At 37.4% G+C, this 26,425-nt stretch overlaps 1 protein-coding gene across 1 annotated transcript; it reads right to left on the bottom strand.

Annotated features, from left to right (window-relative positions):
* Positions 1-1,753: 1,753 nt before the first annotated feature.
* Positions 1,754-22,214, bottom strand: stra6 (signaling receptor and transporter of retinol STRA6). Its single transcript, XM_062999476.1, has 17 exons — positions 22,132-22,214; positions 19,741-19,807; positions 18,553-18,635; positions 16,003-16,136; positions 14,347-14,513; positions 13,579-13,704; positions 12,932-13,005; positions 11,734-11,810; positions 11,585-11,646; positions 11,335-11,497; positions 9,870-9,945; positions 9,341-9,474; positions 7,555-7,672; positions 7,245-7,346; positions 6,963-7,126; positions 4,808-4,945; positions 1,754-2,004 (listed from the first exon to the last, which is right to left on the bottom strand). The coding sequence occupies exons 1-17, from the start codon at positions 22,212-22,214 to the stop codon at positions 1,754-1,756; spliced, it is 2,019 nt and encodes a 672-aa protein (XP_062855546.1).
* Between the last annotated feature and the right edge of the window lie 4,211 nt (positions 22,215-26,425).

The following is a 26,425-nucleotide window of genomic DNA, read 5'->3' as shown; positions in this document are numbered from 1 at the left end:
CCGTTATGTATAGAAAGTATAGACAGTTTAGTCAGAGACAGGCTGCAGCTTTGTCACCAATAGCCAAGTGGAAATAATCAAAGAAGTGATAGAAATTAGGATTATTCTTAATGTAACTAGTAATAGGTTTCATGACTGCTACCAGATGATTTGGAATAAATTTAGTTTTAGTATAGGAGTATAGATATCATTAGCCTAAAATGATTTGTCTGTTGTGAAGACTATGCACAAAAGAGTGTAAAACAATACATATTGTTAATACATATATTTTTGTTCTTTTTTAATGACATAAATCTTTCGAAACCAAAGAAAAACAACAAAAATAAGATTTTTTTTTCTTCCTAATCTACATCCATCTTCGTTTAATTTACTTTTCATATTTATCACTGCGTTATCTTGCTCAGGGTTGCAATGAGACCAACTTCCCAGAAATCACTGCACTTCAGCCATCCTCCCTTTTTCCCCAGACATAGCCAATCATGCCTGTATCTAGACGCCTGACCATTCAAACCCTGGATTCCAGCGATAGTGGGTTAGCATAATTTCCATTGCTGTTGGAGGGATCAAAAATCACGGGTGTTCAGCTTAGGCTTGCTCCTTTGGCCTTAATGCACTGAAATTCCTCCAGATTCCTTGAAGCATTTAATGATATTACACACTGTAGAGGGAGACATATCCAAATCCCTTCCAATCTTTTATTGTTTTTGAACATTTTCTTATGCATTTTTCTTACACATTTTTTTACACATCTTTGCATTAGTTTTCTTACCCATTTGTTGATAAACTGGAGATCCTCTGCACAGCATTGCTCATCAAAGACTCAGCCTTTCATGGATACAGATTTTGTACCAATTTATGATTACAATCATTGCTAGCCCTAAATTACCCCATCCTAACTTCTTGGAATGTGTTTAGCAGGCGTGAAATGAAGGAATTATTTGGTAACAAATAAAAGGACACTGAGCAGACAAAACATGAAATATCTTAGGTTCATACTGTCTGCAATGCATTAAAAGTCAATGAAGCAAACAGTGCATTGTTTAATTGTTAGTTGCATTTTCCACACAGTCCAAATGTGTTTTGATTTAGGGTTGTAGAAATATAGGTTTCTAAGTGAGCAAATATCTGTAACAATGCAGACACATAAAACCACTAGTCAAGATAAAACATACAAAATGTTATAAAAAGTTTATAGGATTAAAAAACATTTGTCTCTGTGAAATCAGTATAGCATAATTACAAAGTATTAATTGATTAATTGGTTGATTGCAAAACTGGAGTATAAAAATGTCGTATTGTCATACAATTATCCTGTCTATTGCAAAACAAGAGTGGCTGACCTAGGAAACATAATCTAGTTATTCAAATGCAACTAGAATATACACATGGCATGGTTCAACCTTTCATCATTAGTGCCAATCAAACTAATAAATGCAAAATAAGCAACATCATAAACAATAATGATTAATAATTTAAACATTCATTTATAAATATTCAATTTAATCTTGCAAGAATATTTAGGGTGTTTAGTGCCGAACACAAACGACAAACAAAAGAAACGTTTCATCCATCCGAATGAATCAACCATCTATAGTTTTCTTTTGAGCCACTATATATGTGCCTTAATCCAAGAAGACTTACTTTACTTCTACAAAAACACAAATAATATCATCACTTTACAATCTGAAAACCAAATGAATAGATTAAAAGGCTAGATTTGTGAACAATATTGAAGGTATCTGTGTTTCAGTCCTCATTTAGATGTCACATCATTTGCCTCTTTACTGGCTTTTGTGGTGCTGCTTTCTTTTTTGGCGCCATCCTTGGAACTCTGGTTAAAAGTCCCATTCCGAATACTTTCTGAGCTCTGGTGCTGAAAATGCTTTCTGGAACCCACTAAGGATGGGTTATTTACCAGTGTGTAGAGGAGATGCCAGTGTCCACGTGCCCACTTAGCATTGGGTACCTTGTTCTGCTTTCTGTCCTGAGTGACCAGTTGGATTCCTGGAAATGTTAGTCAGAGACAGTTAGCTAATTTTATTTGTCTGTTTCTATACGTATAAAGTAAAAAAAAAACTTTTACAGGTACATGCACACATACACTGATCAGCCATAACATTAAAACCACCTCATTGTTTCTACACTCACTGTCCATTTTATCAGCTCCACTTACCATATAGAAGCACTTTGTAGTTCTACAATTACTGACTGTAGTCCATCTGTTTCTCTGCATGCTTTGTTAGCCCCCTTTCATGTTCATGCTGGACCAACTAGGTAGGAGTGTCTAATAGAGTGGACAGTGAGTGGACACGGTATTTAAAAACTCCAGCAGTGCTGCTGTGTCTGATCCACTCATACCAGCACAACACAAACTAATACACCACCACCATGTCATTGTCACTGCAGTGCTGAGAATCATCCACCACCTAAATAATACCTGCTCTGTAGTGGTACTGTGGAGGTCCTGACCATTGAAGAACAGGGTGAAAGCAGGCTAAAAAAGTATGTAGAGAAAAAAATGGACTACAGTCAGTAGTTGTAGAACTACAAAGTGCTTCTATATGGTAAGTGGAGCTGATAAAATGGACAGTGAGTGTAGAAACAAGGAGGTGGTTTTAATGTTATGGCTGATCAGTGTATAATTTACAAATGGTCAAAGACAAGGTGTTTGTGTCAGTATAAAAAATATTCATATAACCTATTATTAATAGAACCAGCCAGTCACAGGGCAGGACATCACTCACTCACTCACTCACTCACTCACTCACTCACTCACTCACTCACTCACTCACTCACTCACTCACCCACACTCAACTCAAACTCAAACTCAAATGAAGCCACACTCTGTCTAGTCAGTCAAGTCCATACTCTGGGTTTAAATCATACCTTCAGTCACTATCTGTAAAAACTGCATTTTTTTCTTATATCCATGTGGGTTTCATCTGAATATTTTGCTTTTTCAACCTCATAAATGTGTCTGTATGTAAACTGGCTATTTTAAATTTGCTTCTTACATTTACGGCACTTAGCAGACACTTTTATCCATGACTTACAGTAATGTGACAGTATATTTTCTAAGCAATTGAGGGTTAAGGGCATTGCTCAAGGGCCCAACAGTGGCGAGGCTTGAACCACCAACCTTTCAATTGCTAGTCCAGTACCATAACCACTAGGCTAAAACGTGCCCCTTGGATGTAGTAAGTAAACAGATGACTGTACAATGTCAATGCAATGGGTTGACACTCTGTCTGTGGTGTTCAGTATTTCTGAGTTGGTTTCGGACACAGGGATCCAGAAATGGTTATTAATATACATATTTTTACTTTTAATTTTATTTGATTTAATTGTTTATTTATGTTTGAAAATACATTTGATCTTTGACCCATTCATATTTTATTCCACATTAATGTATTTCAGCACAATAATCAAATTTGAAATTCCAACATCAAAGGTTAGAAGTAAATAGTCACTATAAACACATAATTTTATATAATATATTTTAAATATTACATTTACAAACATTTATTAAAAAAACTCTTATCTTTGACCCATCTATTTTCTGATTTAAAATACTGTAAGACAATTCCAAACAAAACAGTAAATGAATATCATTAAATGGCTTCTGAATCTACTGGCATCCATAATGCAATCTTCTGAGCACAGTTGTGCCATATTGAGCTTGCCATTGCCACACTGAAAAACAAGCCCTCTGGGTTGAATAAAAATGAAACAGTCAATTAGAGTGGTCCATCTGTGTAATCTGCTAACCTAATGCTAATCTCTGCTGCACAATAGGGCACTGTTCAACAGGGGTTTGGAATTTTGACTGGATTTAAATGTATTTCAAAGAGTAATTCACAGAAATCAGAGTTATATGTTTGCAATGGCACGCTTACCATCTGCTTGCACAGACAGTTCATATCTCATCTGATAGAAACAATTTAAGATCCTGATGAGTTGGTGTTGCGGTGTGCAGCTGAGGTCGAATGGTTCTACTACGAACGGTGCTATTTGGGTTGTGACAGGTCTGATTGAGAGCAATACTGAAGCCAGAGGGACTCATCGCACATTATGGCCAAATTTTTACTTCTAAATTTAATCAGGATGGATATGTGGGCCTGATGCGTGCAAAACAGTGTGATGTGTCAATTATGTTTAAAACAGGGCTGGGCTTGCCAACTGCTAGAAAAATACAGCTTGGATCTTCCCAGGAGAATACAATACAAAGACTGACTGCTGCATATGCCTTGCCTTACATTTATCCATGACTGATCAATTCAGCACTAATAGAAGAGCAGCACTGGATCTATGAATGTAAAACATACATGCAAGAAAAGCCTGACCTTTGATTAGTTGTCTTAATACAGTATGTGTTACATCTGGGCTATGTTCCTCAACCAATCTAATAATATGAAAAAATGTAGTCTATGTAAGAAACAAAGCATGGCAGTGTGTACTGTGGTGAGGGAAATAATCATCAACAGGGAGTGTAATCACCCAAAGTTGGTCATTTTTCAACCATAACATGCCCTGCAGCACTTTATTGCAGATGTCGTACAGCAACTTCCCAACAACACACTTTTCTTTATAATTTTTGACATTAATGAATAATTTCATTATGATTATTAACTTTAATTATTTGACAAATTATTAACTATTACTAAGTTACATTTAACAGAATAAATCTGTGATACAAAATAATTCAAAGACAATGGCAAACAACAGTGATACTACTACAACTACTACTACTAATAATAATAATTGGATAAACTTCATACAATAAACATATTGGAATTGAAACACTTGCCTTCCTCAGCATAACGGACCGCCTCTCCAGAGCTTTTGTCCTGGCTTGAAGACTCCAACAATAATCCACAGAAGGCCTTCATGACAGGGTGAGACTGGCTGACCTCAATCTTTAAGTAATGAGCATAGCAGCGATAGCCTGCAGAGCAACAGAAATGATGGAGCTAAAACTAGGAAAAAGCAATCTATAAACCATTGAGTACACCGATAATTTAGTCTGTACTTTGAGTGAAACTGCTCCCCAACTGTGCAGAGCATTCATCTCAGGTCAGTCAGTCGATATCACATAGGATTTACAGTCTGGTATATTTAATATGGATGACTTAAAATGTCAACCAGCTTTTAGAACTACTATATATAAGAAAACTCTCTAGCCTTTTTGATGTAAGTCTGTCATGTTTGCATACCAGTTAAACCTTACTACTGTTTATTTAACTACCTGTCTTCATTAATATCAAATGCCTTGTAAACATAAAAAGTCAACAATAAATGCAAATCATGTAATCATGTAATCATGTGCATTATTTTTATGAAAGCTGCAGAATTTAAATTTAAATGCTTTTTGTCTTTTCAAATACATATAAAAACCACACTTAAGGAAAAGTTAGAACATTCTGTAAATGCACTAAAACTAAAAATATGTGATTGTTATTAACTGATGTATATTAACAAATGAAATGATGGTGAGCAGAAAAAACATGAAATGTATCTGGTTCATGTATTGGGGTCTGCAATGAAATGCAAGTCAAAGTAAAAAAAAAACCCCACTGTATTTTTTGCTTTTTCCATACTGTTCCAACCTTTTTTGATTTGGTGGTGTATTTCTGCAACATCAAATTAGCCATTTCCAAGTATTGCACAATATTGGAGGCACGTATGTCTCTAATGTCTTAACTGTGTGCTGTTTTAAACATTTTTCAGCTAAACACCTAGCTTTTGTGGTATACTGCCAGTTAAGCTGTTATTGCTCCAAGATGTTTCTACTTTACAATAACCACATATAACATTTTACAGGGCAACTTTAGTTAACAGACTAGAAGGAAATGTGGCATCCTATGACTGTACCAGGTTTAAAGTCACCAAACTTATCAGAATTACCTATTACACTACTAATGTTTATTTTTAAAGACTTTATGAAGCTTTATGCTTCATTTTCTGTTGAGTCTATTCAACTGAATTGAATTGTATGCATGACTTTGTTAGCTGAAATAGCTGAACCCACTAATTAAAAGCTTCAGTTCACATAATTTTGGCACTGCTGTGTGTATGTACAATGTGGTTAATACCAAGGGTGAAAGTAATTATAAATTCTTGCCGGTACTACTACCACAACCTTCAACATATCATATTATATCATATCCCCTTGACTTCATGCATCTTTAAAAAAAGTTTTTATATTATAATATTATAAAACAATTTAATATTTTAATACCTGCATGGAGTAGAAAACATTTGACATTGTGTATAGCAAAAAATTTTTATTCAACCTTTAATAATTAAACAAATAATAATTTATAATTTATTTTTTCTCTTGTTCAGTGCAGATGACATTAACAAGTCTGTGGTCAGGTTGTGAAAAGAGAAGGAAATGAAACACACCCTTTCCCAGGCGCTGTGTTTAGGAAGTAAATAAAGACGTGCATGCGCATTCACGTACCATAGAAATGAGTTACATTGTCACCTAACACACAGCTTGTCTGAGCTGCTCTGTGTTGTTGGAATTAAACAGAGTATCACGAAACATCACAATGTACTACACATTTTATTCGGGAGCTTTTGCAACAAACATCTGCCTGTAAAAACCACACAGCACTGAATTTCAGTCAGCTGCAGCATTAAAAGCTGAGAAGAACAGCCCAGATCAAAACCCAGCATGGACAGTTCAGAAGCAATTCAGACTAATTTAGAAGCAGCTAATAAGGAGATGATGTTTGCAGATGTGTTTTCTTGCTGAAAGTGCGATCATGACTGAATTGACTGTTTTGAATGTGGGTTTAGGCAGGTAGCTTCTTTACACTAAATCTTTAAGTGGTATGTAGTACCGAATCTTTCCAGCCTACTTTCACCGCTGGTTAATACCAAAAAATCTAAATAAGGCCTTTTGCATATAGGTAAGTAAACATTCTCTTAGCCGTAGCTTATGTAGCCTGACGCACCTGTGTCATATGCCTCTACATCACGGTTGAGGAGGCTGATGTCCATGCGGCCCAGGTGAAAGATGTTAAAAAGAGCAGTGATAACCAACCTCCAAACAGCAACCAACAAACCAACCAGCACATTTACCAGGAAAAGCAGGTAGGACAGAAGAAATATACTACTTCTGCAGAGATAAGTAAACATACAAAATTTACATTCTTATTCTAATTAAACAAAAACTATTAATTTCTGTTTATTAAACTGATTTTGAAATATATGGAAATAAGCACAATGAGCCAAACCTGTTAGTTAGGTCTCGTGTTCCAGCTTCTTTTTTAATAAAAAGGAACTTGGATGCTAGGTGCTGGATAAGCACAACCACAAACAACATCAACCAGAAAGGCCTGGAGATAGAAACACACACATAAGAGGGGATTTGTTTTAAGTAGCACTTCTTTAGGTGCTTTACTTTGTGGTTTAGCATTAAAGATGGTTGTCATAAAGAGTTTGTGTAGTTCTCTTGAGAATAATGGCTTGATGCTAAAAAATCAATGAGAAGGCAGAAACCTCTCCTGACCGCTTAAGGTAAATAAAAAAATGTCGTCCACTTACCACATTCTCCCAACAATGTTGAAAAGCAAAAGGTTTTTTCCATAGAAGATGGGGATGATGACAAGAAACACACCAAACAGAAGGCAAATGAAGAACACCAGAGTTTGAATGACCATACCTTGATGTGAACAGACACAAAAAGTGTATTTCAGCCAGATAAGTAGTAGAATTTTCTAGTAATTTAAAAATGTTTGGTGGGTAAACGGAAAAAGATAATGAAATAGCATTTTTTTTAAATGCATTTTCTCCCTTTTTTCTCCCGATTTTTAACCCAATTGCGTTATGCTTCCTCTCCACTGGAGCTGACCACCGCCCCGATTGAGGAGAGCAAGACTGTCACACGCCCCCTCTGACACGTGTGCAGTAGCCAACTGCATCGCTTTACCTGCACGAGGCGAGTTCATATGTGGATCAGCTTTGTGCACTGAGAGCCACACCCTGATCAGCATTATTCCCAGACTCTGTGCAGGTGCCATCCGGCTTATCCTACCCTATGAACAACAGCCAATCGTTGTTCATGTAACCGCCCAGCCCAGCTGGTTGGCAGAGCTGAGATTCAAAACGATGTATTTTAAAATCCCAGCTCTGGTGTGCTAGCATATTTTATCGCTGCACCATCTGAGTAGCTGAAAATTGTTTAAAGTCAAAATTTGTTTTGTTTTAATTTTCACAGAATTATTCAGAGATCAAGTATGTGTCCCCTTTTTTAAGCATGTTTTTATGCCCAGTGACACCATATAAACTACTGTTAAAAAGAGGTAGTAGCTGGTTTCATGTGTTTTAGAGTAAATTCATCCTGTCAAATGGGTAGCTGTTATGCATTAGTGAATACCGGCAGGCAGAGCCAAGATTCGATACCATGTATTCGAGATCTCAGCTCTGGTGAACAGTGTATGCTTTATCGCTGCGCCACCTGAGCGGCATTATTTATTTATAAAAATTGGTTATTGTTGGTCAGGGTTGCAGTAGGTCCATTTGGAAACATTGGGTGCAAAAACATGTATTGGGTGCATTTCACATTGAATTACTTTAGTGAAAACGTGACTTTAGTTTTAGATTTTTAGCTATTTTTGAAAAAATCTTAAAACTTATTAAAATTTTTTTAATGTTTTTATTGTGGGTGAGTAAGAGATTACTAGGAGAAAATGGCAACATCCCTTTCTGATTTTCCCAACAACATTGTGAAGCATGAAATTCCTATACTGGACTGTTGGCTCTTATTTTTTTTTTTTACATTTACCAGAAAATGAGGACAAAAATGTTATTACAAAATTACAAAGAACAAAACAAAAAAGATTATTCTCTATTTATAAGAAGGAAATCCTTAAATAGATTTAATGAAAGACAATTTTTTTTAAAGTTTAGGGTAACTAGAAGGGATTGGGGCGGCACGGTGACTCGGTGGGTAGCACTGTCGCCTCACAGCAAGAAGGACCTGTGTTCGATCCCCAGGTGGGGCGGTCCAGGTCCTTTCTGTGAGGAGTTTGCATGTTCTCTCCGTGTCACTGTGGGTTTCTTCCGGGAGCTCCGGTTTCCTCCCACAGTCCAAAAACACCCAAAGCTGGCATAGGCTCCAGAACCCGACACCCATGACCCTGATTGGATAAGCGGTTAAGAAAGTAAGTGAGTGAATGAGTGATTTAATGAATAAGTTTAGGGTAACTCAAAGATATTGGCCACTTTTTTGCTTTAATATCATTGCTTTGATAACATTGTTTGATATCAAGTGAGAGAGGAAATATGACTTTTAAAGCAGTAAAATAGTGTGTAGTACAGTGACATTTACCCATGCAAATGAATGCAGCTTGGTAGCTGGTGTATCCCATCCAGCAGACCAGTGCAGGACGGGATGGCCTTATACTTCTTTGGCAGTTATACACATTGTAAATGTCTCCTCTGTACAGACCCCTCAGATTGGACCTGAATTCACAAACACACACTCACTATTTAGGGAATAAAAATGGCCATAATGGATTGCAAATATAATACAGACATGTGAGACAATTTGAATTTGCAATGATACAATTTAAAAAAGCTATTATTCTCAGTCTGGCATTGGCAAGAGTAATTACGGAAATGTCATTATAGCCAGATAAAGCCTGTTCCCATTTGCAGTAATCATAGATAATATAATAAACTGAGAGAAATAAAAAGAGAGAGAGAAAAGAGAGAAAGAAAGAAAATGAGAAAGAGACAGAGAAAGTAAGGTAGAAATACAATAATGCCATCCAGTAAGGGATTAAACAGTAACATAGTAAACCATAGCACAGCAGTCTACAGTCTGTGTCTGCATTTTTTCTCTGTTTCAGTTATACCTGTGCAGGACCATGGACCTCATGAACATAATCAGATTGACCAAGCAAGACAGGGTCACTGCTGAGACATAGCACACTGCAACACACAAAAAACACAGCACAATCTCAGCACTTTTTATTTTCTGCTGATTAGCAAACAAGCTCAGCTCAGCTCAGCTACAGTCCAGCAATCTGCACTGCTGACTCCATCACTATTCCCCAATCGCAATGTGTGTGTGCACATGCTCTTTTTGTGAAGGCGGTATAGATTTACACAGGTGGGTATAAGGAGGACTGACAGCAGATCCATACACTCAGCAATGGATCCATTACTGGCCTCTGAGTAATATTTCCTGCAGTTGCCAGGAAGCTTAACATAATTAGACTGCATGCAGCAGGCTCTGTGAGGCACAAGAACCTCAGTATGTTCACAATTGCTATTCAATTACACTAGTGGTAGTGTACTTAAGAAAACCAGATTTCATAAATAAAAAAGTATTGATTACCTCACTGTGTCCAGCATTAATGTTAGCACATCCCCACCTCTTTCTTCGACTTTTAAAAATGCATGATGGGGGAGGATAACACGTGTGTGCAGAGGCACAGCCTGATGTTTGACAAGTGTAGGGGTGGGTCTCAAACAGCTGTTTCAAGACTTCAGTTTGTGATGCTAAGAGCCCAGCTTGTAAAGGAAACACTAACTGGATTTATTATTTAAGTTATTTATTTATTAGGATTTTAACGTCATGTTTTAAACACTTTGGTTACATTCATGACAGGACAGGTACGTAGTTACATCAGTTTAAGTCTTTAATTTAAAACACAATCATGGACAGTTTCGTATCGCCAATTCACCTCACTTGCATGTCTTTGGACTGTGGGAGGAAACAGGAGCTCCTGAAGGAAACCCATGCAGACACAGGAAGAACATGCAAACTCCACACAGAAAGGACCCAGACCGCTCCACCAGGGAATTGAACCCATGACCTTCTTGCTGTGAGGTGACAGTGCTACCCATCAAGTCACCGTGCCACCCCTGATTTAGCAATGAATTTATCTTTAATTCTCACAAGTTTCTTGAACTAACTTTGCAAAACCCAATAAAACATGTTGAACTAACCATTATTCTTTGCAAAACCCAATAAGACACCAAAGTATGAATGTGCTCACAGATTATTATTATTTTTTAAGAACATAATTTATTTTAACTCTCATTTACTGAGCCTGGTACAGTCACAGATACTTGTTTTTTTTCTTCTGAGATAAATAATAACAATTATACTTACTGCAATTATTACCAACATTGTTCTGCTTTATAAATCATTGACCAGAAATGTTAAGCACCTGGGAGGAGCTGCTAAAACTAAATTCCAGGCATTTCATGACCAGTTCTGGTTTTATTAAAACGCTAGATATTGCAGGTCTGCCACCTGCAGCAGTTCCAGTTTGGGCTTTTTCTTTTTTAAACAAGGATACTGAGACTTACCCTCAACACACCACATGTAGTATGCCACAATCTTCACAACCTCTTTACGGTCATCTGATAGAATTATGTTGAAGCCAGCTAGGAGAAACGCAATATCTTCATTCACTCCTCTTCGGACAATCTTAAGAGTGGGCACTACTGCAATCACCAGCAAGAGGGCCATCTGAAAAAAACATAAACAAATAAAGCACAACTATGATGTAATGAACAAATAGAAGGCCTTATCTTGACTTGAGTATATAGAACAAACCTGATAAAGAGCAATAAATGCCACAACCAGAGAGATGGCTAACTTCAGTGGGAACCTGAAAACTGATATAGCAGGTAATAACAATAAACAGCAAAATCATGACAAACCAGATACATTTTACAATCTGATAAACAAAGTAGAATAGATACCCTTTTCAGGTGTATACATATAAGATCTTAATACACCAGAGATTCTTTCAGACAGTTTGGTATTAGAACTGCTGGAGCTAAAAGAAAAGTAGAAAAAAGTACTGTTACACAACAACAGCCATACACTCATTGGATCAAGTCCAATAATCAATTATAAACTGTTATAATTCATTTTACTGCCAACAGAATGGATCATACTAAGAAGATTATATTAACTGTAACAGGACAACACCTTTACATGCAGTCAAATGTCGGCTAGATTAGTAAAAGAGGTACCAACACCATTGTATTTTCTAAAGTACTGGAATATAACATTTAACTGGGCAGGTCTAGGCACAGACAATTTGGCAAGCAGGGGCTCAATAGCAAAAAGGCCATTATCCACCCCATCTCACCCACCTATGCACTGTTTCTTTTATTTCTGTTCTCTCTGATCTCAAATATCAAAAAACACAGTTTTTATATTTTTACAAACAATGATCAACAAATCAATTGCAATCAACCTCGCAATTAATCTCAGAGGTTTTCAGAGGTCAGGGCTCTGCAGGTCGGTTTGAGTTAATACACAATTAGTCTTCATGGTTCTTGCCTTGTGCATTCCCCAAACGGCTTCCACAAAGTTGGAAGCACATAATTTGCATTGCATATAATACAATAAAAACACTAATAAATAAATACAATTGGTAAAATATTAGAAATCAGGATGTTTGATAATATTTTATGCTGTAACTGTATATACGAGAGTTCTTCAAAAAGTTTCCACACTTTTTTTAACTTTATTTATTAAGAATTTCTAAAATAAATGATATCACTTTTCTACATAGTCACCTTCCAATGCATTTTTCCCAGCATTGTACACACTTTATAATGCCATCAGCAAAAAATTTTTTTGGTTGAGTGTGTAGCCACTGATGCACTGCTGCTTTCACATCATCATCGCATGAAAATTGTCTTTCCCTTGAAGCTTCTTTGAGTGTCCAAAAAGGTAAAAATCAGATGGCACTAAATTTGGACTATAAGATCTCTCTGTTTCTCAGACATGATCAATTACTACTCCTCCGACGCTCACCGTTTCCAACAAAAATATAAACTTTTTGAAGACTCTCATTGATGTCTTTGTCTTATGAAACAAAGCAGTAAATTAAAAATGGTTATATGTATTACAGATATGTATTAGAGAAAACTTGAACCATCTAACCTGGCTTGGGATGGTTTCTTTTTTTTAAGGATGTCCTTAACATAATCTTTGTAGTAGCTAGCATTCTTTAAATCCTGAAAGACAAAAATCAATGGAAATTTATTGCAAATAATTTACCAATTTAGTCAGCTCTATATAAGTGTAAGAGGTTTTAAAAACTGAGAAAATGTACTATGAAAAGCAGAGTTGGAATAGCACTTATTTATGTGTGCTACTATAAATGAATATTTTACTTTGGAAATATCCTGCTTCTTTGATTGTGTTTGATTTTTCTCATGTACTGCATTTAAGGCAAAAAAAACAAATGTATTTTTTATGTCTTGCATAAGCAAATACATTTCCTATTGTGAATTGTCTGCAGGAAAACAACACAGTGGCTGTTTAATCTGTCCTGTACCCAATCTTATAATGCTGCTTATTATAAATAAGCTTGTGGAACATTCCCGAATTTAGTTTTCTACTTTGGTTTGTTCTAGAAAAGTAAATGTTGCTATTTCTGATTTAAGAACCTCCTCTAACGGTCACAGAAAGAACTAATTCATTAGTTCTAAAGTAACTAAATTTGCTTCATACTACTGTATATGTATATAAATGTTTCACAACAGCTCTCAATAATGATATGTATATATAGTACTGCATAGACTCACCTCCGATGCCTCACTTTTTATTGTTTCTTTAAAGCCTTTGAAAAGAAGTAGAGGATACTGGAAGCTGAGAAAGGCCAAACAGGCAATTTGAGGCAGGCTGCTCAAGAGGGCATAGTACTTATAGATCTGCAAATGATAAGCAAAAGAAATACAATATTTATCAAATGTCACACATTACATTAGCTGCAACACAGTTAACATGAAATTATATGACCTTTACCCAAACATTTTAAATCAAACTCTTATAGTTTGAGGAAAAGAAAAACAACAATCCCATAGTTAGTGTGTTAACATAAAAAATGTTAATTAATTTAAAAAGGGTAGACTCCACAGACATATGTTCATGTCAATAGCCTTCCAAACAAATCAACATTATTCAGGTGGCATGCCCTGACCCCATTTGTTTTAAAAATGTGAATACAGTACCTTCAAAATAAGTGTAGTGTAGTCCAATACTAGCCTAACATTAATATTTATAAAATAGAACAATTTGTACTCTATACAATAATAGGATTATTCATATGTATTTGTGTTAGTATACATCACACACACTAACATCATCAAATACAGTACAACAGGATTGATTTGTTGTAATTGAGTAGTTAATGGCTAGTGTTGGTCCTTTTATCAATAATGTCTGATTCGTACATTACTATTTTGATTTACCATGTCTACCATGTCATGTTTTATAATGTCTGACCTTGACAGTTCTACAAATTTATTCTATTAGACTGAACAAGAATATTAATATAGCATAATATTTCCTACCTGTGGTGTTTTTGGGCAGTCCACTTTGTTCCAGACCAAAACTATAAAATGTGTCCAAGACAACAGGCTGCCCAGCACATAGGCTACTTTGTTATGAAGGGTGCCACAGGCCAGCAAGGGGTAGTACAAAGCAGGGTAGTAGAAGAGTGCCAGGATCAGCCAGTACTCTAAAAAATCAATTTCACATGATTACATAAACAGATGCACAATTTAAAATAACATACATGTTAGATGGAACATAAACAGCATATTTTACATAAACCATTTTTGCTTTGTGCCAGGGTGCATTATCCTGCTGAAAGAGGTCACAGCCATCAGGGAATACCATTTCCATGAAAGGGTGTACATGGTCTGCAACAATGCTTAGGTAGGTGGTACATGTCAAACTAACATCCACATGGGTGGCAGGACCCAAGGTTTCCCAGCAGGACATTGCCAGCAGGACCCCACCGGCTTGCCTTCTTCCCATAGTGCTTCCTGGTGCCATGTGTCCCCCAGGTAAGCGAGGTACCCACACCCGGCCATCCATGTGATGTAAAAGAAAACGTGATTCATCAGACCAGGCCACCTTCTTTCATTGCTCCGTGGTCCAGTTCCAATGCTCAAGTGCCCATTGTTGGCGCTTTCGGCGGTGGACAGGGGTCAGCATGGGCACCCTGACTGGTCTGCGGCTTTGCAGCCCCATACGCAACAAACTGCAATGCACTGTGTATTCTGACACCTTTCTATCAGAACCAGCATTCACCTCATCAGCAATTTGAGCTACAGTAGCTCGTCTGTTGGATCGGACCACACGGGCCAGCCTTCACTTCCCAAGTGCATCAATGAGCCTTGGCCGCCCATGACCCTGTCGCCGGTTTGCCACTGTTCCTTCCTTGGACCACTTTTGATAGATACTGACCACTGCAGACCGGGAACAAGAGCTGCAGTTTTGACCCAGTCGTCTTGCAATCACAATTTGGCCCTTGTCAAACTCATTTAAATCCTTACGCTTGTCTATTTTTTCTGCTTCTAACACATCAACTTTCAGGATAAAATGTTCACTTGCTGCCTAATATATCCCACCCACTAACAGGTGCCGTGATGAAGAGATAATCAGTGTTATTCGCTTCACCTGTCAGTGGTCATAATGTTATGCCTGGTCGGTGTATATTTATTAAATGAAATAAAAAGAACTATGCATTCTAAATAATACTATCAATATGGTATTTATGGTGGCACAGTATGACTAGTAAATCTAATAAAATATAGACACCAATACCATGTATAGACCAACATCGACCAACAACACAACTAAATGTTTACATTACTAAAGATATCAGTACAACGGTTCAAAAAGCCAAGTAAGGAGCTATTATTCATCCTCATTTCAATATTTGCCATTAGGTTTGGCGTTCATTTGGCATATCCGAAGCAATAATAACTCACTGAGAGCTAAGATCGTTTCTCAAGGTACAAAAAGCAACAAAAAAGTCTCAACATTCTCACCCATAGCCAAAATTCCTAATTCTTCCACTGCCCAAAATATTATTCACTTAAAGTTATATTTAAATCCATAAACTTTTAAAAATATATCATACAAAGAAATCATACAATATATTTCAGAAAAAGTGTATTTTGTTATTTGTTGAATATCTGCACATATATACCCCATACCTTTGTATTCTGTGTCCTTGGTAAAGGGTAGTGGGGTACGGGATAGAACCATCTCAACAAGCTTGCAGAAAAGAACCCCAAACACAGCCACTGAAAGAGCTTTGTGCTGTATATGGTCTAAGAAATTCACTGGGCTGGAGAGAAAAGAATAAATATTTTGTGATACATTCAAATGTTTGATTAAAGTAAAATAATGGTTTGCTTTAGTTTTAAACCGCAGTGGTTCTCAACCAGTGGCCCACATTTGTATGGATAATTTACAATCCCCCTAATTGATTAGATTAGATTAGATTAGATTAGATTCAACTTTATTGTCATTGTGCAGAGTATACAAATACAGAGCCAACGAAATGCAGTAGCATCTAACCAGAAGTGCAAGATAGAGAATATATACATATAATACACAGGTAAAGTGCAAAAGTGACCAGATAGGTGAAATGAGGAGACATATAAGAATAATGAGACTATTAAACAGAATATTAAGACTATTAAACAGATAATGATGATTGTACAGTGAATAGACTAATATGTATTTACAGAGTAATGAAGGTGACTAAAGTGGCTACATGAATGGGTAATGAATGTAAATAAATAAAGTGAAGTATATAAGTATAGCGTGTATATACAGTATATACATTATTATCGTGCTGGTGTAAACAGTGCAATAGTGCCATGTGCAAATTTGCTAAATACTGATTGTATATACAGTCAAGATGAAACATTTGTAAAAAGTACAGGGTTAAATGTGGTACAAAGTGCAGTGATATTTTTACAATGGTGTGCTGGAGTTCAGCAGGGTTACAGCCTCAGGAAAAAAGCTCTTCCTGAGCCTGCTGGTACGAGAGCGGAGGCTCCTGTAACGCCTGCCAGACGGAAGTAGGGTGAAAAGTCCATGGTTATTATATTATTTAAAATAAATTTTTTGTTGGAAATGTTCTACTGCTAATATAGACCCAAATTTTAATGTTTACAGTAATTTTAATGTATATATGTTTTGTTAAAAGAGTGGCACGTGATCCTGTTGTAAGTATTCTATTGGTTTTCTTTGTTTTGGAAAAAAAGTGCATTGTTGTTTTCAAGTTATAAATATATCTCCAATGGCCCTGTGATCCTTAAATACAAACATGGCAGACTCCTGTATTAAAAACAGGAGTAACAAATCGGTTTAAGGTATTTCTTAATCTTACTGCTGGCATTAACCAGAAGGGGAGGGTTTTACACTTTGAGACTCTGTCCCCTTATGCATTTCTTCTGTATGCATTTCAGGAAGTTTTTCCTTGCCACATCTGGCTTGCTCATCAGACTCTGTTTTGTGACAATTTCTACTGATTAAACTTTAAGGCCTAACACTACTATTCATCAATGTATGTATGACTTGTTTTTGTTATGGTATGGTTCACTGGTTAATATACACCGATCAGCCATAAAACCACCTTCTTGTTTCTACACTCACTGTCCATTTTATCAAGCTTCACTTACCATATAGAAGCACTTTGTAGTTCTACAATAACTGACTGTAGTCCATCTGTTACTCTGCATGCTTTGTTAGCCCCTTTCATGCTGTTCTTCAATGGTCAGGGCCACTACAGAGCAGGTATTATTTGGGTGATGGATCATTCTCAGCACTGCAGTGACACTGACATGGTGATGGTGTGTTAGTGTGTGTTGTGCTGGTATTAGTGGATAAGACAATTTCACATAAGATTAATTGTTTATTTATCTATTTATTACCAGTTATGACTTTTAGATCATTTAATTCTGTGTTTGTATGATTTGTGTAAATCGTGTATTTATTTAAAGTATCCTCCAGGCCACCCAAGAAGGATGGGCCCTGCTGAGTCTGGTTCCTCTCAAGGTTTCTTCCTGTAATTTTCAGGGAGTTTTTCCTTGCCACAGTCGCCCTCGGCTTGCTCAACAGGGGTTTTTGTATCTGTTGGTCCTGGATTTTGTAAAGTTGCTTTGAGACAATGTATATTGTAAAAAGCGCTATATAAATAAAGTTGACTTGACTTGACACGGCAATGCTGATGGAGTTTTGTCACTGCTGGACTGAGAATAGTCCACCAACCAAAAATATCCAGCCAACAGCGCCCCTTGGGCAGCGTCCTGTGACCACTGATGAAGATCTCAAATATGACCAACTCAAACAGCAATTGTCTCTGACTTTACATCTGCAAGGTGGACCAACTAGGTAGGAGTTTCTAATAGAGTAGACAGTGAATGGACATGGTATTTAAAAACTCCAGCAGCGCTGCTGTGTCTGATCCACTCATACCATCACAACACACACTAACACACCACCATGTCAGTGTCACTGCAGTGCTGAGAATGATCCACCACCTAAATAATACCTGCTCTGTGGTCCTGTGGGGGTCCTGACCATTGAAGAACAGGGTGAAAGCAGGTTAAAACAGTATGCACAGAAACAGATGGACTACAGTCAGTAATTGTAAACCTTCAAAGTGCTTCTATATGGTAAGTGGAGCTGATAAAATGGACAGTGAGTGTAGAAACAAGGGGGTGATTTTAATGTTAAGTATGACGACTCACCTTAGTAAACCTGGAATGTCTTTTAGACTGACCACAACTTTCTGCCGCCTTGCCAGAAATGCCAGGATCATCAAGACCACCAACTACATACATAGAAAGTAAAAAAATCAGCAGTAAGAAGTCATAACCCACTTTATGAACCCACTATCCTCCTGCTTCTCAGTTCAAATAAAATAACAGACCATGGACCAGAGCAAACGGGGGAAGTGCCTTTATCACTAATAAAAACTACACAGTGATGCCTGTTTATCCTATATCAATCAAGTTAACTGGCTTGAGAGCAGTGACCTGCTATGACCTATGACATCTTTAGGAAGATGTAAGCATTCTAGTGCATGTTGGGGGCAGCCAGCCCTACCACAGCTGCCATACCTTTCTGCTGTTTTAATACAATTTGGAGATGGTGAGTGATGACTGTCAGCAAGGGTCAGTGGAAAGCCTGGCTGTTACAGAAGATCATGTTGATTTTTCTAATGTATTTCTCCCTTACAAGTGCATCTACACAGCATGTTCAAAAGTTGTTCAATAATTCCAGTCACACGTTTGCTAAAAGATGCAAAAACTTAAGCACACATTATGCATTTTCTTTAGACAAATTTGACAACATGCTATACTAAAAAGATGCCAACAGTTGTCTGTCATGCTATAGCAATCATGCTCATTTGCAGGAGCTGTAATTTTAAAGCGAAAATACTCTATATGGACAAAAGTATTGGGACACCTACAGAAGCTTTTATGACACCCCATTCTAAACCGATAGGTATTAACATAGAGTTGATTATTTTTGTCGAGATCTCAGAACTGATGGGCTAGCGTGTTTTACCACTGTGCCACTGAGCACTGTGTTTACCGAGCACCCTCTTACTAATATTTAAAGGTGAATAGAAGTAAATCCTAACAGCCATGTTGTAAAATATAGTGGAAAGCTTTCACAGAAGAGGATGAAATCCATATTATTGTCTATGGTTTGTAATGAGATGTAAAAGTACATACGTCTTGGATATTTTGTTGTCCACATACTTTAGGCTATATAAATCACCAAAAAGGATTGTGACAAAGATGCTAAATTACACATATTGTGTGTGTGTGTGTGTGTGTGTGTGTTTGAGAGAGAGAGAGAGAGAGAGAGAGAGAGAGAGAGAGAGAGAGAGATCGCAAATAAGAACAGAGATCGCAGATAAGACTTACGGATATTGCTGCAATGCATATGTGGTAGATGCCTTCATCTACTTTTGGGTCACATGGCAGGATCGTTCTGGAAATTTCACAAAACAAGAGTATTAATCATAAGAAACTATACACAATATACACAACTACCAAAAGTAGACAATGCCAATTTTTTTCTTTATCTTGGTTAGGGGTACAATGGCTACTGAGACTGTCCCAGAAACACAGGCCTAAAGACTGGCAGCATTACTGATATAGGGTTATTCTTGTTGATAAAACACACTTAACATTAGATAAAAAAAACCAAATCAAATAGTTCTTGCTGCTTATTTTAGTATACCTCGAGCAACATGTAAACTCAGTTTGTGAGAAAACATTAACTGCAAGTCAGTGCAAAGACACTCTGAATTTCAATACAGATAAAATAAATGACAAAATAAAGTCAGTGAAATCTACCATGAGAGCCATTATTCAAAAATGAAGGGAATGGTGACCAGTGGTGACCCTTCCCGGGGTGGCAAGAATACATTAGCGGCTCATCCAAGAGGTCACAAATAAACCCAGATGAACATCAAAAGTACTGCAGGCCTCACTTGCACCAGTTAAGGTCAGTGTACACAATTTCATAATGGCATCCATGGAAGAGATGCAAAGTGCAAACAACAGAGGACCAAAAATAACACAAGAGACACAACACAAAAGAATACATTTTCCATGAAAACATCTAGTTAACCAACAAGACATTTGGGGATAATATGCTGTGGACTGCTGAGTCAAAATGAGTCCAGTTACATCTGACATAAAGCTAACACCACATTCCACTATAAGAACATCATACCAACAGTTAAACATGGTGATGATAGTGTGATGGTCTTGGGCTGCTTTGCTTCCGCAGGACGCGGATGACTTGTAATAACTGATGGAACCATGAATACTATTCTTTATCAGAAGAAAATCCTGAATGTTTGCCTACGGGCTTATGCAGCAGGACAATGATCTGAAGCACCTAAGCTAAAACAAAATTTTGGAGTGACCAAGTCACTCCAAATCCCACTGAGATGCTGTGGCATCCTTAAATAGGCAGTTCATGCTCGAAAACTTCCAATGTAGCAAATTAAAGATTTCCAATGTTTTTAGCAAGCAAACTAATTGCTTTTTATTAATTAATTAGTTATGCCTGCAACACACTTAAAATTAGGACACAGCCATATTTACCACTGTGTTACATCACCTTTTCTATTAATTGCACTTTTAGCACTTTTTTAGTGTCTTCAACTGAAGACACTAAATGTTTTGCTGGTGTTTTGCCCATTTTCGCCTATTTTTGCTTGCTTTCTACAAAGCCATGCTGCTGTAGGACATGCCAAATGGTACATCGCATTGTCTGGGTAAAGTAACCATGTTATTTGTCATGTATACATATACAGGTGTACAGTACAACAAAATTCTTTTTTCGCATATCCCAGCTTGTTTGAAAGCTGGGGTCAGAGTGCAGGGTCAGCCATTGTACGGCGCTCCTGGAGCAGGGAGGGTTAAGGGCCTTGTTTGAGGGCCCAACAGTGACCCTTGGCAGAGCCAGGATTCAAACTCTTTGATTCAAACCTTTTGATTGATAGTTCAAAGCTCTACCCACCTAGGCTACCACAGCAATGGTACATTTACACGTATGCAAGTTACCCATGCTGCACTGATGTTGCTTTTTACTGATAACACTCTGGATGGTCCTTTTGGTGACTGGCATGGAAAAATTAATGCCCATTTTCCCTAAAACAAGCTAAAATATTGACTCATCTAACCACCTCTCATGTTTCCACTGTGTTTAGGTTCATTTGAGATAAGCTCAGGCCCACTGAACCCAGCAGCGTTTCTGCATAGACTGATGTATTCTTTGCATAATAGAGCTTCAGGTTGCATTTCTTAATGCTGTGGCTGACTGTGTTTAGTGACAACAGTTTTGTACATTACTCCTGAGCCCATGTGGCTTCATTGATCACAGTAGCATGATTCATTGTGTTTTTTTGTTTGCAGTCTAGTTTGCAGTTTCTGGGGTTTGTCCTATACAACATTTAGGACAGAAAAACAGGAAAAAAGATAGACCGCTGTGCCTCTTTTATATACCTTATTTTAAAGCTAATCATGTTCACGCTCACCAGTTCACCCGATTATTCTAGAATGTTTCAAAATGGTGTAACTTTAATATTCTAAAAATATTTTACTCTTACTTTGCAAATGTCTCAATTTTTGAGTGTTTTACATGCATTAAATTTTTTATTTGTCTTAGATTGTACAAAAGATAATCAAAGTAATCAACCAAAAAGTCATTTTGAAACTTTCAGTAAAATAATCAGTAAAATAAAGCTTCAAGAGAATTAATAAATCACACAAAAAAATACACAGAAAGAAATTACTTACTCAGTGGGTTGCTTGGTGGGAAGAGCATTATCATAAAAGTCTGCATAGTCATAGAAGTCTTCCTTTCCAGGTTCTGCACTCATTGTCTAGTTTTTGGGATCACACCAGACGTATCAGTATATCAAAGAGACCCAGTAAGCCAGACAGTATGGAATAATGTTCTCCCCTTTCCCGTGGGACAAAGAGCTCCTCTTCTCTTCAGTTGCTTTGTGCAAGATTTTTTTTTCACCCAGAGTCTGGCAACACTGTGAAGCAGTAAGGGTAAAGTCCTGTCTTCCTGTAATGTCTCCCTCCTTTGATTCTTTCTGTGTCCAGGTGCTCATATATAGCTGTAGCAGAGACTTGTGAAGAAAAGTGTAACAGACAGTTCTTTGGTCCTCTCTGGGCTGCCTTATTCATATGTGGATTACCACCACACTGAAAAACTGGAGAAAGAACAGAAGAAAAAGAAAGAAGGGGTGTGAAAATAAGGAGAGTAACCTTCCAATCCCTCTTTCCACCTGTGGCTTAGTGGGATTAGGTGGCCTTTTAGGGGCGGGCTGCAGTCTGGGTGGCTGCCCAAAGGGCACCAGGAGTACAGAAACTTTATAAAGCCAATGCTACGGGAGTGTGGGATGTCTGTTGTTCATGAGGCATGTTTCATTCATTCATTTCCATTTTCCATTGAGATAACAGGGAAATTCATATAAGTAGAGATTATCTTACTGTAAAGATTCCTACTGATGAGTCATAGTATGTAATGTCAGTGAACACACACTGAAATACACTGAATGGATTAGTCTTCAGTGTATTATCTTAATCATGATAAAATAGAACATTCCTCATCATAGAAATATTTGCAAAAAACACTACATGACCAAAAGTAACTCAAATATTTCTCTAATTTAGCTGCATTCATTGCTAATAGTTGCATATAATCAAGTATACAGACTTGCTATCTCAAGAGAAACAATGGCATTAGAATGAGATGTACTAAAGAGCTAAGAGATATGCTTGAGCTGCCCCACTTAAGTGTAAGTGCAGTGACCATCTAAAGTGGATACATCTACGTGTAGTAATAACAGCTCAATTATAAAGCAGTTGGTTATATAAGTTTACTAAATGAGACCTTTTAGTGCTTTAGTACATTATAACCACCTCCTTAAGGGACAGTGATAGCCTAGTGGATAGAGCTTTGGGCTATCAACCGGAAGATTGGCGGTTCAAATCCAGGCTCAGCTATGCAGCCACTGTTGGGTCCTTGAGCAAGGCCTTTCTGCTCCAGGGGCGCCGTACGATGGCTGACCCTGCGCTCTGATCCCTGCTTTCAAACAAGCTGGGATATGCGAAGAAAGAATTTAATTGTTCTGTATATGTATATATGACAAATAAAGTATATCAATTTCAATCAAAAATTTTGATTTTACACTGACTGTCAATTTTATCAGCTCCCCTTACCATATAGCAGCACTTTGTAGTTCTACAATTACTGACTGTAATCCATTTATTTCTCTACATACCTTTTTAAACCTGCTTTCACCCTGTTCTTCAATGGTCAGGACCCCAACATGACCACTACAGAGCAGGTATTACTTGGGTGGTGGAGGATTTTCAGCACTGCAGTGACAATGACATGGTGGTGGTGTGTTAGTGTGTGTTGTGCTGGTATGAGTGGATCAGACACAGCAGCGCTGCTGGAGTTTTTAAATACCGTGTCCACTCACTGTCCACTCTGTTAGACACTCCTACCTAGTTGGTCCACGTTATAGATGTAAAGTCAGAGACGATCATCTATTGCTGCTGTTTGAGTTGGTCATCTTCTAGACCTTCATCAGTGGTCACAGGACGCTGCCCACATGGCACTGTTGGCTGTATATATTTTTGGTTGGTGGACTATTCTGTCCAGCAGTGACAGTGAGGTGTTTACAAGCTCCATCAGCATTGCTGTGTCTTATCCACTCATACCAACACAACACACTAACACACCACCACCATGTCAGTGTCACTGCAGTGCTGAGAATGACTCACCACCCAAATAATACCTACTCTGTAGTGGTCCTGGGAGAGTCCTGACTATTGAAGAACAGCATGAAAGGGGGCTAACAAAGCATGCAGACAAACAGATGGACTACAGTGAGTAATTGTAGAACTAGAAAGTGCTTCTATATGGTAAGTGGAGCTGATAATATGGACAGTCAGTGTAGAAACAAGGAGGTGGTTTTAATGTTATGGCTGATCAGTGTATATTGCATGTATTATTGTCTTCCTTGCTTGTTACACACTACAATTTTCTTAATTTCCTCTCTTTCCTTTCTAAAAAAATCTGTCTTCTACTGAAAATGTATGGTGAATCATGAAGAGGAGAATCAGACAACAGTAACCACCAGATTACTCAGCAGCTGAAGTCTCGTATCAAGCAAGATTGGAGAAATATTTCACTTGTGAAATGGCAACAATGTTGCAACATACAGTCCTCAGTTCCCAAATCATTAAAAAGTCTCATAAATAAGAAAGGCGATAGAACACTGTGCTTGTGTTTGGAGCGTATTGCAGGCATCAAGTTCTAGATGTGTTCATATTTACAAAATAGAATTAAGTTGGTCACTAAAACATTGGAAATCTTTTATATCTATTTTTGTCAGTTAAATTAATATTCAAGACAATTAACAAATCACAGATTCTTCTTTTTGCTGCATTTTACAAACAGTCCCAACTTTTTTTGGAAAGGCGGGTTTGTACTTCATTTCTAATTGGACACGAATGGAATGAACACAAGATTGTCTTTAAATTCATGCTGTGCATCAACAAACAAAGTAGTGTTACAGACTGCTGGCAACCACAGCTAATTGCCTGTTTTCTTACCTCACTCTTGTTTTCTTTTACCATGTATGTTGGCACTGAGATTTTGCTAAATGAGCCACAGTGCCAGGATTGGTTTAGCATTCTCATTATGCAAGGATTATAGTCAAAGAGAGTTAAAAACACTGCTGAAACCTCTGAGGGAAACAAAAACCTTACAAATCAGATTCATCCTCCTGTGAAAAAAGAGCCTGGACAAACAGAGGTCACTGAACAAAGAATGCTTTGAAGACCAGGATTGTGATGGATTTAGGCCAAAGAGAGAGTTTGCACCAGGTTTGGAAAAGTCTAATGCTTAGTTTTAACCAGTCTGAATAGTGGACAAAAATAGCATTCTTGTATACTGTATTCATGCATTAATCCTCTATACTGCTTTATTCTGATCAGTGCTTAGATGGATCCATCAACCCCTGGAAACACTGGGCATCACACATTCACCCATTCCTTTATCCACACCTCGGGGAAATGTAATGTACCCAATACACCTTCAGGGGTACCATAGAGTGAACATGGTAAACTCCTTATAGACTAAGACAAAAAGTGAACTCCTCAGAACCTCAGTTCTATACTGTGCCACCCACAGAAAATCTCTTTCATCAAAAAGTCTGCAATACAGAACTCATACAAATTGGCAAAATGCTTGAAAAACAACCCCCAATCACCAGATTTTAAAGTGTGACTCATCACCCCACACTAACACAATTCCACTGCTCCAATGCTGGCGTACACCACTTCAGCTGTTACTTGGTATTGTGATTGGCTTGTGCGCTGCTGCTCAGTTATTATAAACTATTCCCCAAAGCTCTTAATGAAGTTTCCCTGCCAATGTTGCTTAAATGGGCAATGTAATTTAATGTAATTGAACTCTGTAATGCAGTACAGTGCAGGCCTAACAGACCACTACAGTGTTTAAAAGCCAGTCTTGCGAGATGTATACATTTATTTAAGTGTAAAAAATAAAAGGTCTTTGGTACAGAAGTAGGGACAACAACTTAATTTTTGGCTGGTCTAGTGTTAAAATCCTGGACAGACAATCTCTATTCTACACATGCTTTAGCATTTTGTGGTCATTCTCTGTAAGCGTTTGTGGTCTCTGGCAGAGCTGTTATCAAAAGAATGATCTGAGATAATAAAAAGAAATGTAAATTTTTTAAGCAGGCCATTAATGAACGAACAAACAAACAATAAAATAAGAACTTTAATTTTTGAAACATTGAAAATGTTTGTGCAAATGTATTTGTAGCTTCTTTAGTAAGTGTTGCAATGCTGAACAATTTGGTGGTTTTGCTCTGTAAGCTTTTATGGCCATTGGTGAAGCTGTGACATTAATTCAGATTCGAATATAATTTTTGTAAAAATGGTTTGGTAGAAATAATTCCAAAGCCATAATTAGCAGGGTCTGGGTCATTACTGTGGCTTTTAAAGCAGGTTCAGCTAGCGTCCTGTGTACCCAGAA

Source organism: Trichomycterus rosablanca, chromosome 1 (assembly GCF_030014385.1).
Source record: "Trichomycterus rosablanca isolate fTriRos1 chromosome 1, fTriRos1.hap1, whole genome shotgun sequence".
Lineage (NCBI taxonomy): Eukaryota > Metazoa > Chordata > Actinopteri > Siluriformes > Trichomycteridae > Trichomycterus > Trichomycterus rosablanca.
This window is presented reverse-complemented; position numbering and strand designations above follow the sequence as displayed.

What these genes read in the sequence shown, in the direction of transcription:
- stra6 (XM_062999476.1), bottom strand. Translation starts at nt 22,214, where the DNA reads ATGAGTGCAGAACCTGGAAAGGAAGACTTCTATGACTATGCAGACTTT. An exon ending in ACTGCCCAAAAACACCACAG is followed by an intron (nt 13,705 to 14,346) that starts GTAGGAAATATT and finishes TATCATTTGCAG; the next exon opens with ATCTATAAGTACTATGCCCT. An exon ending in AGCTGCATTCATTTGCATGG is followed by an intron (nt 7,673 to 9,340) that starts GTAAATGTCACT and finishes GTTCACATCAAG; the next exon opens with GTATGGTCATTCAAACTCTG.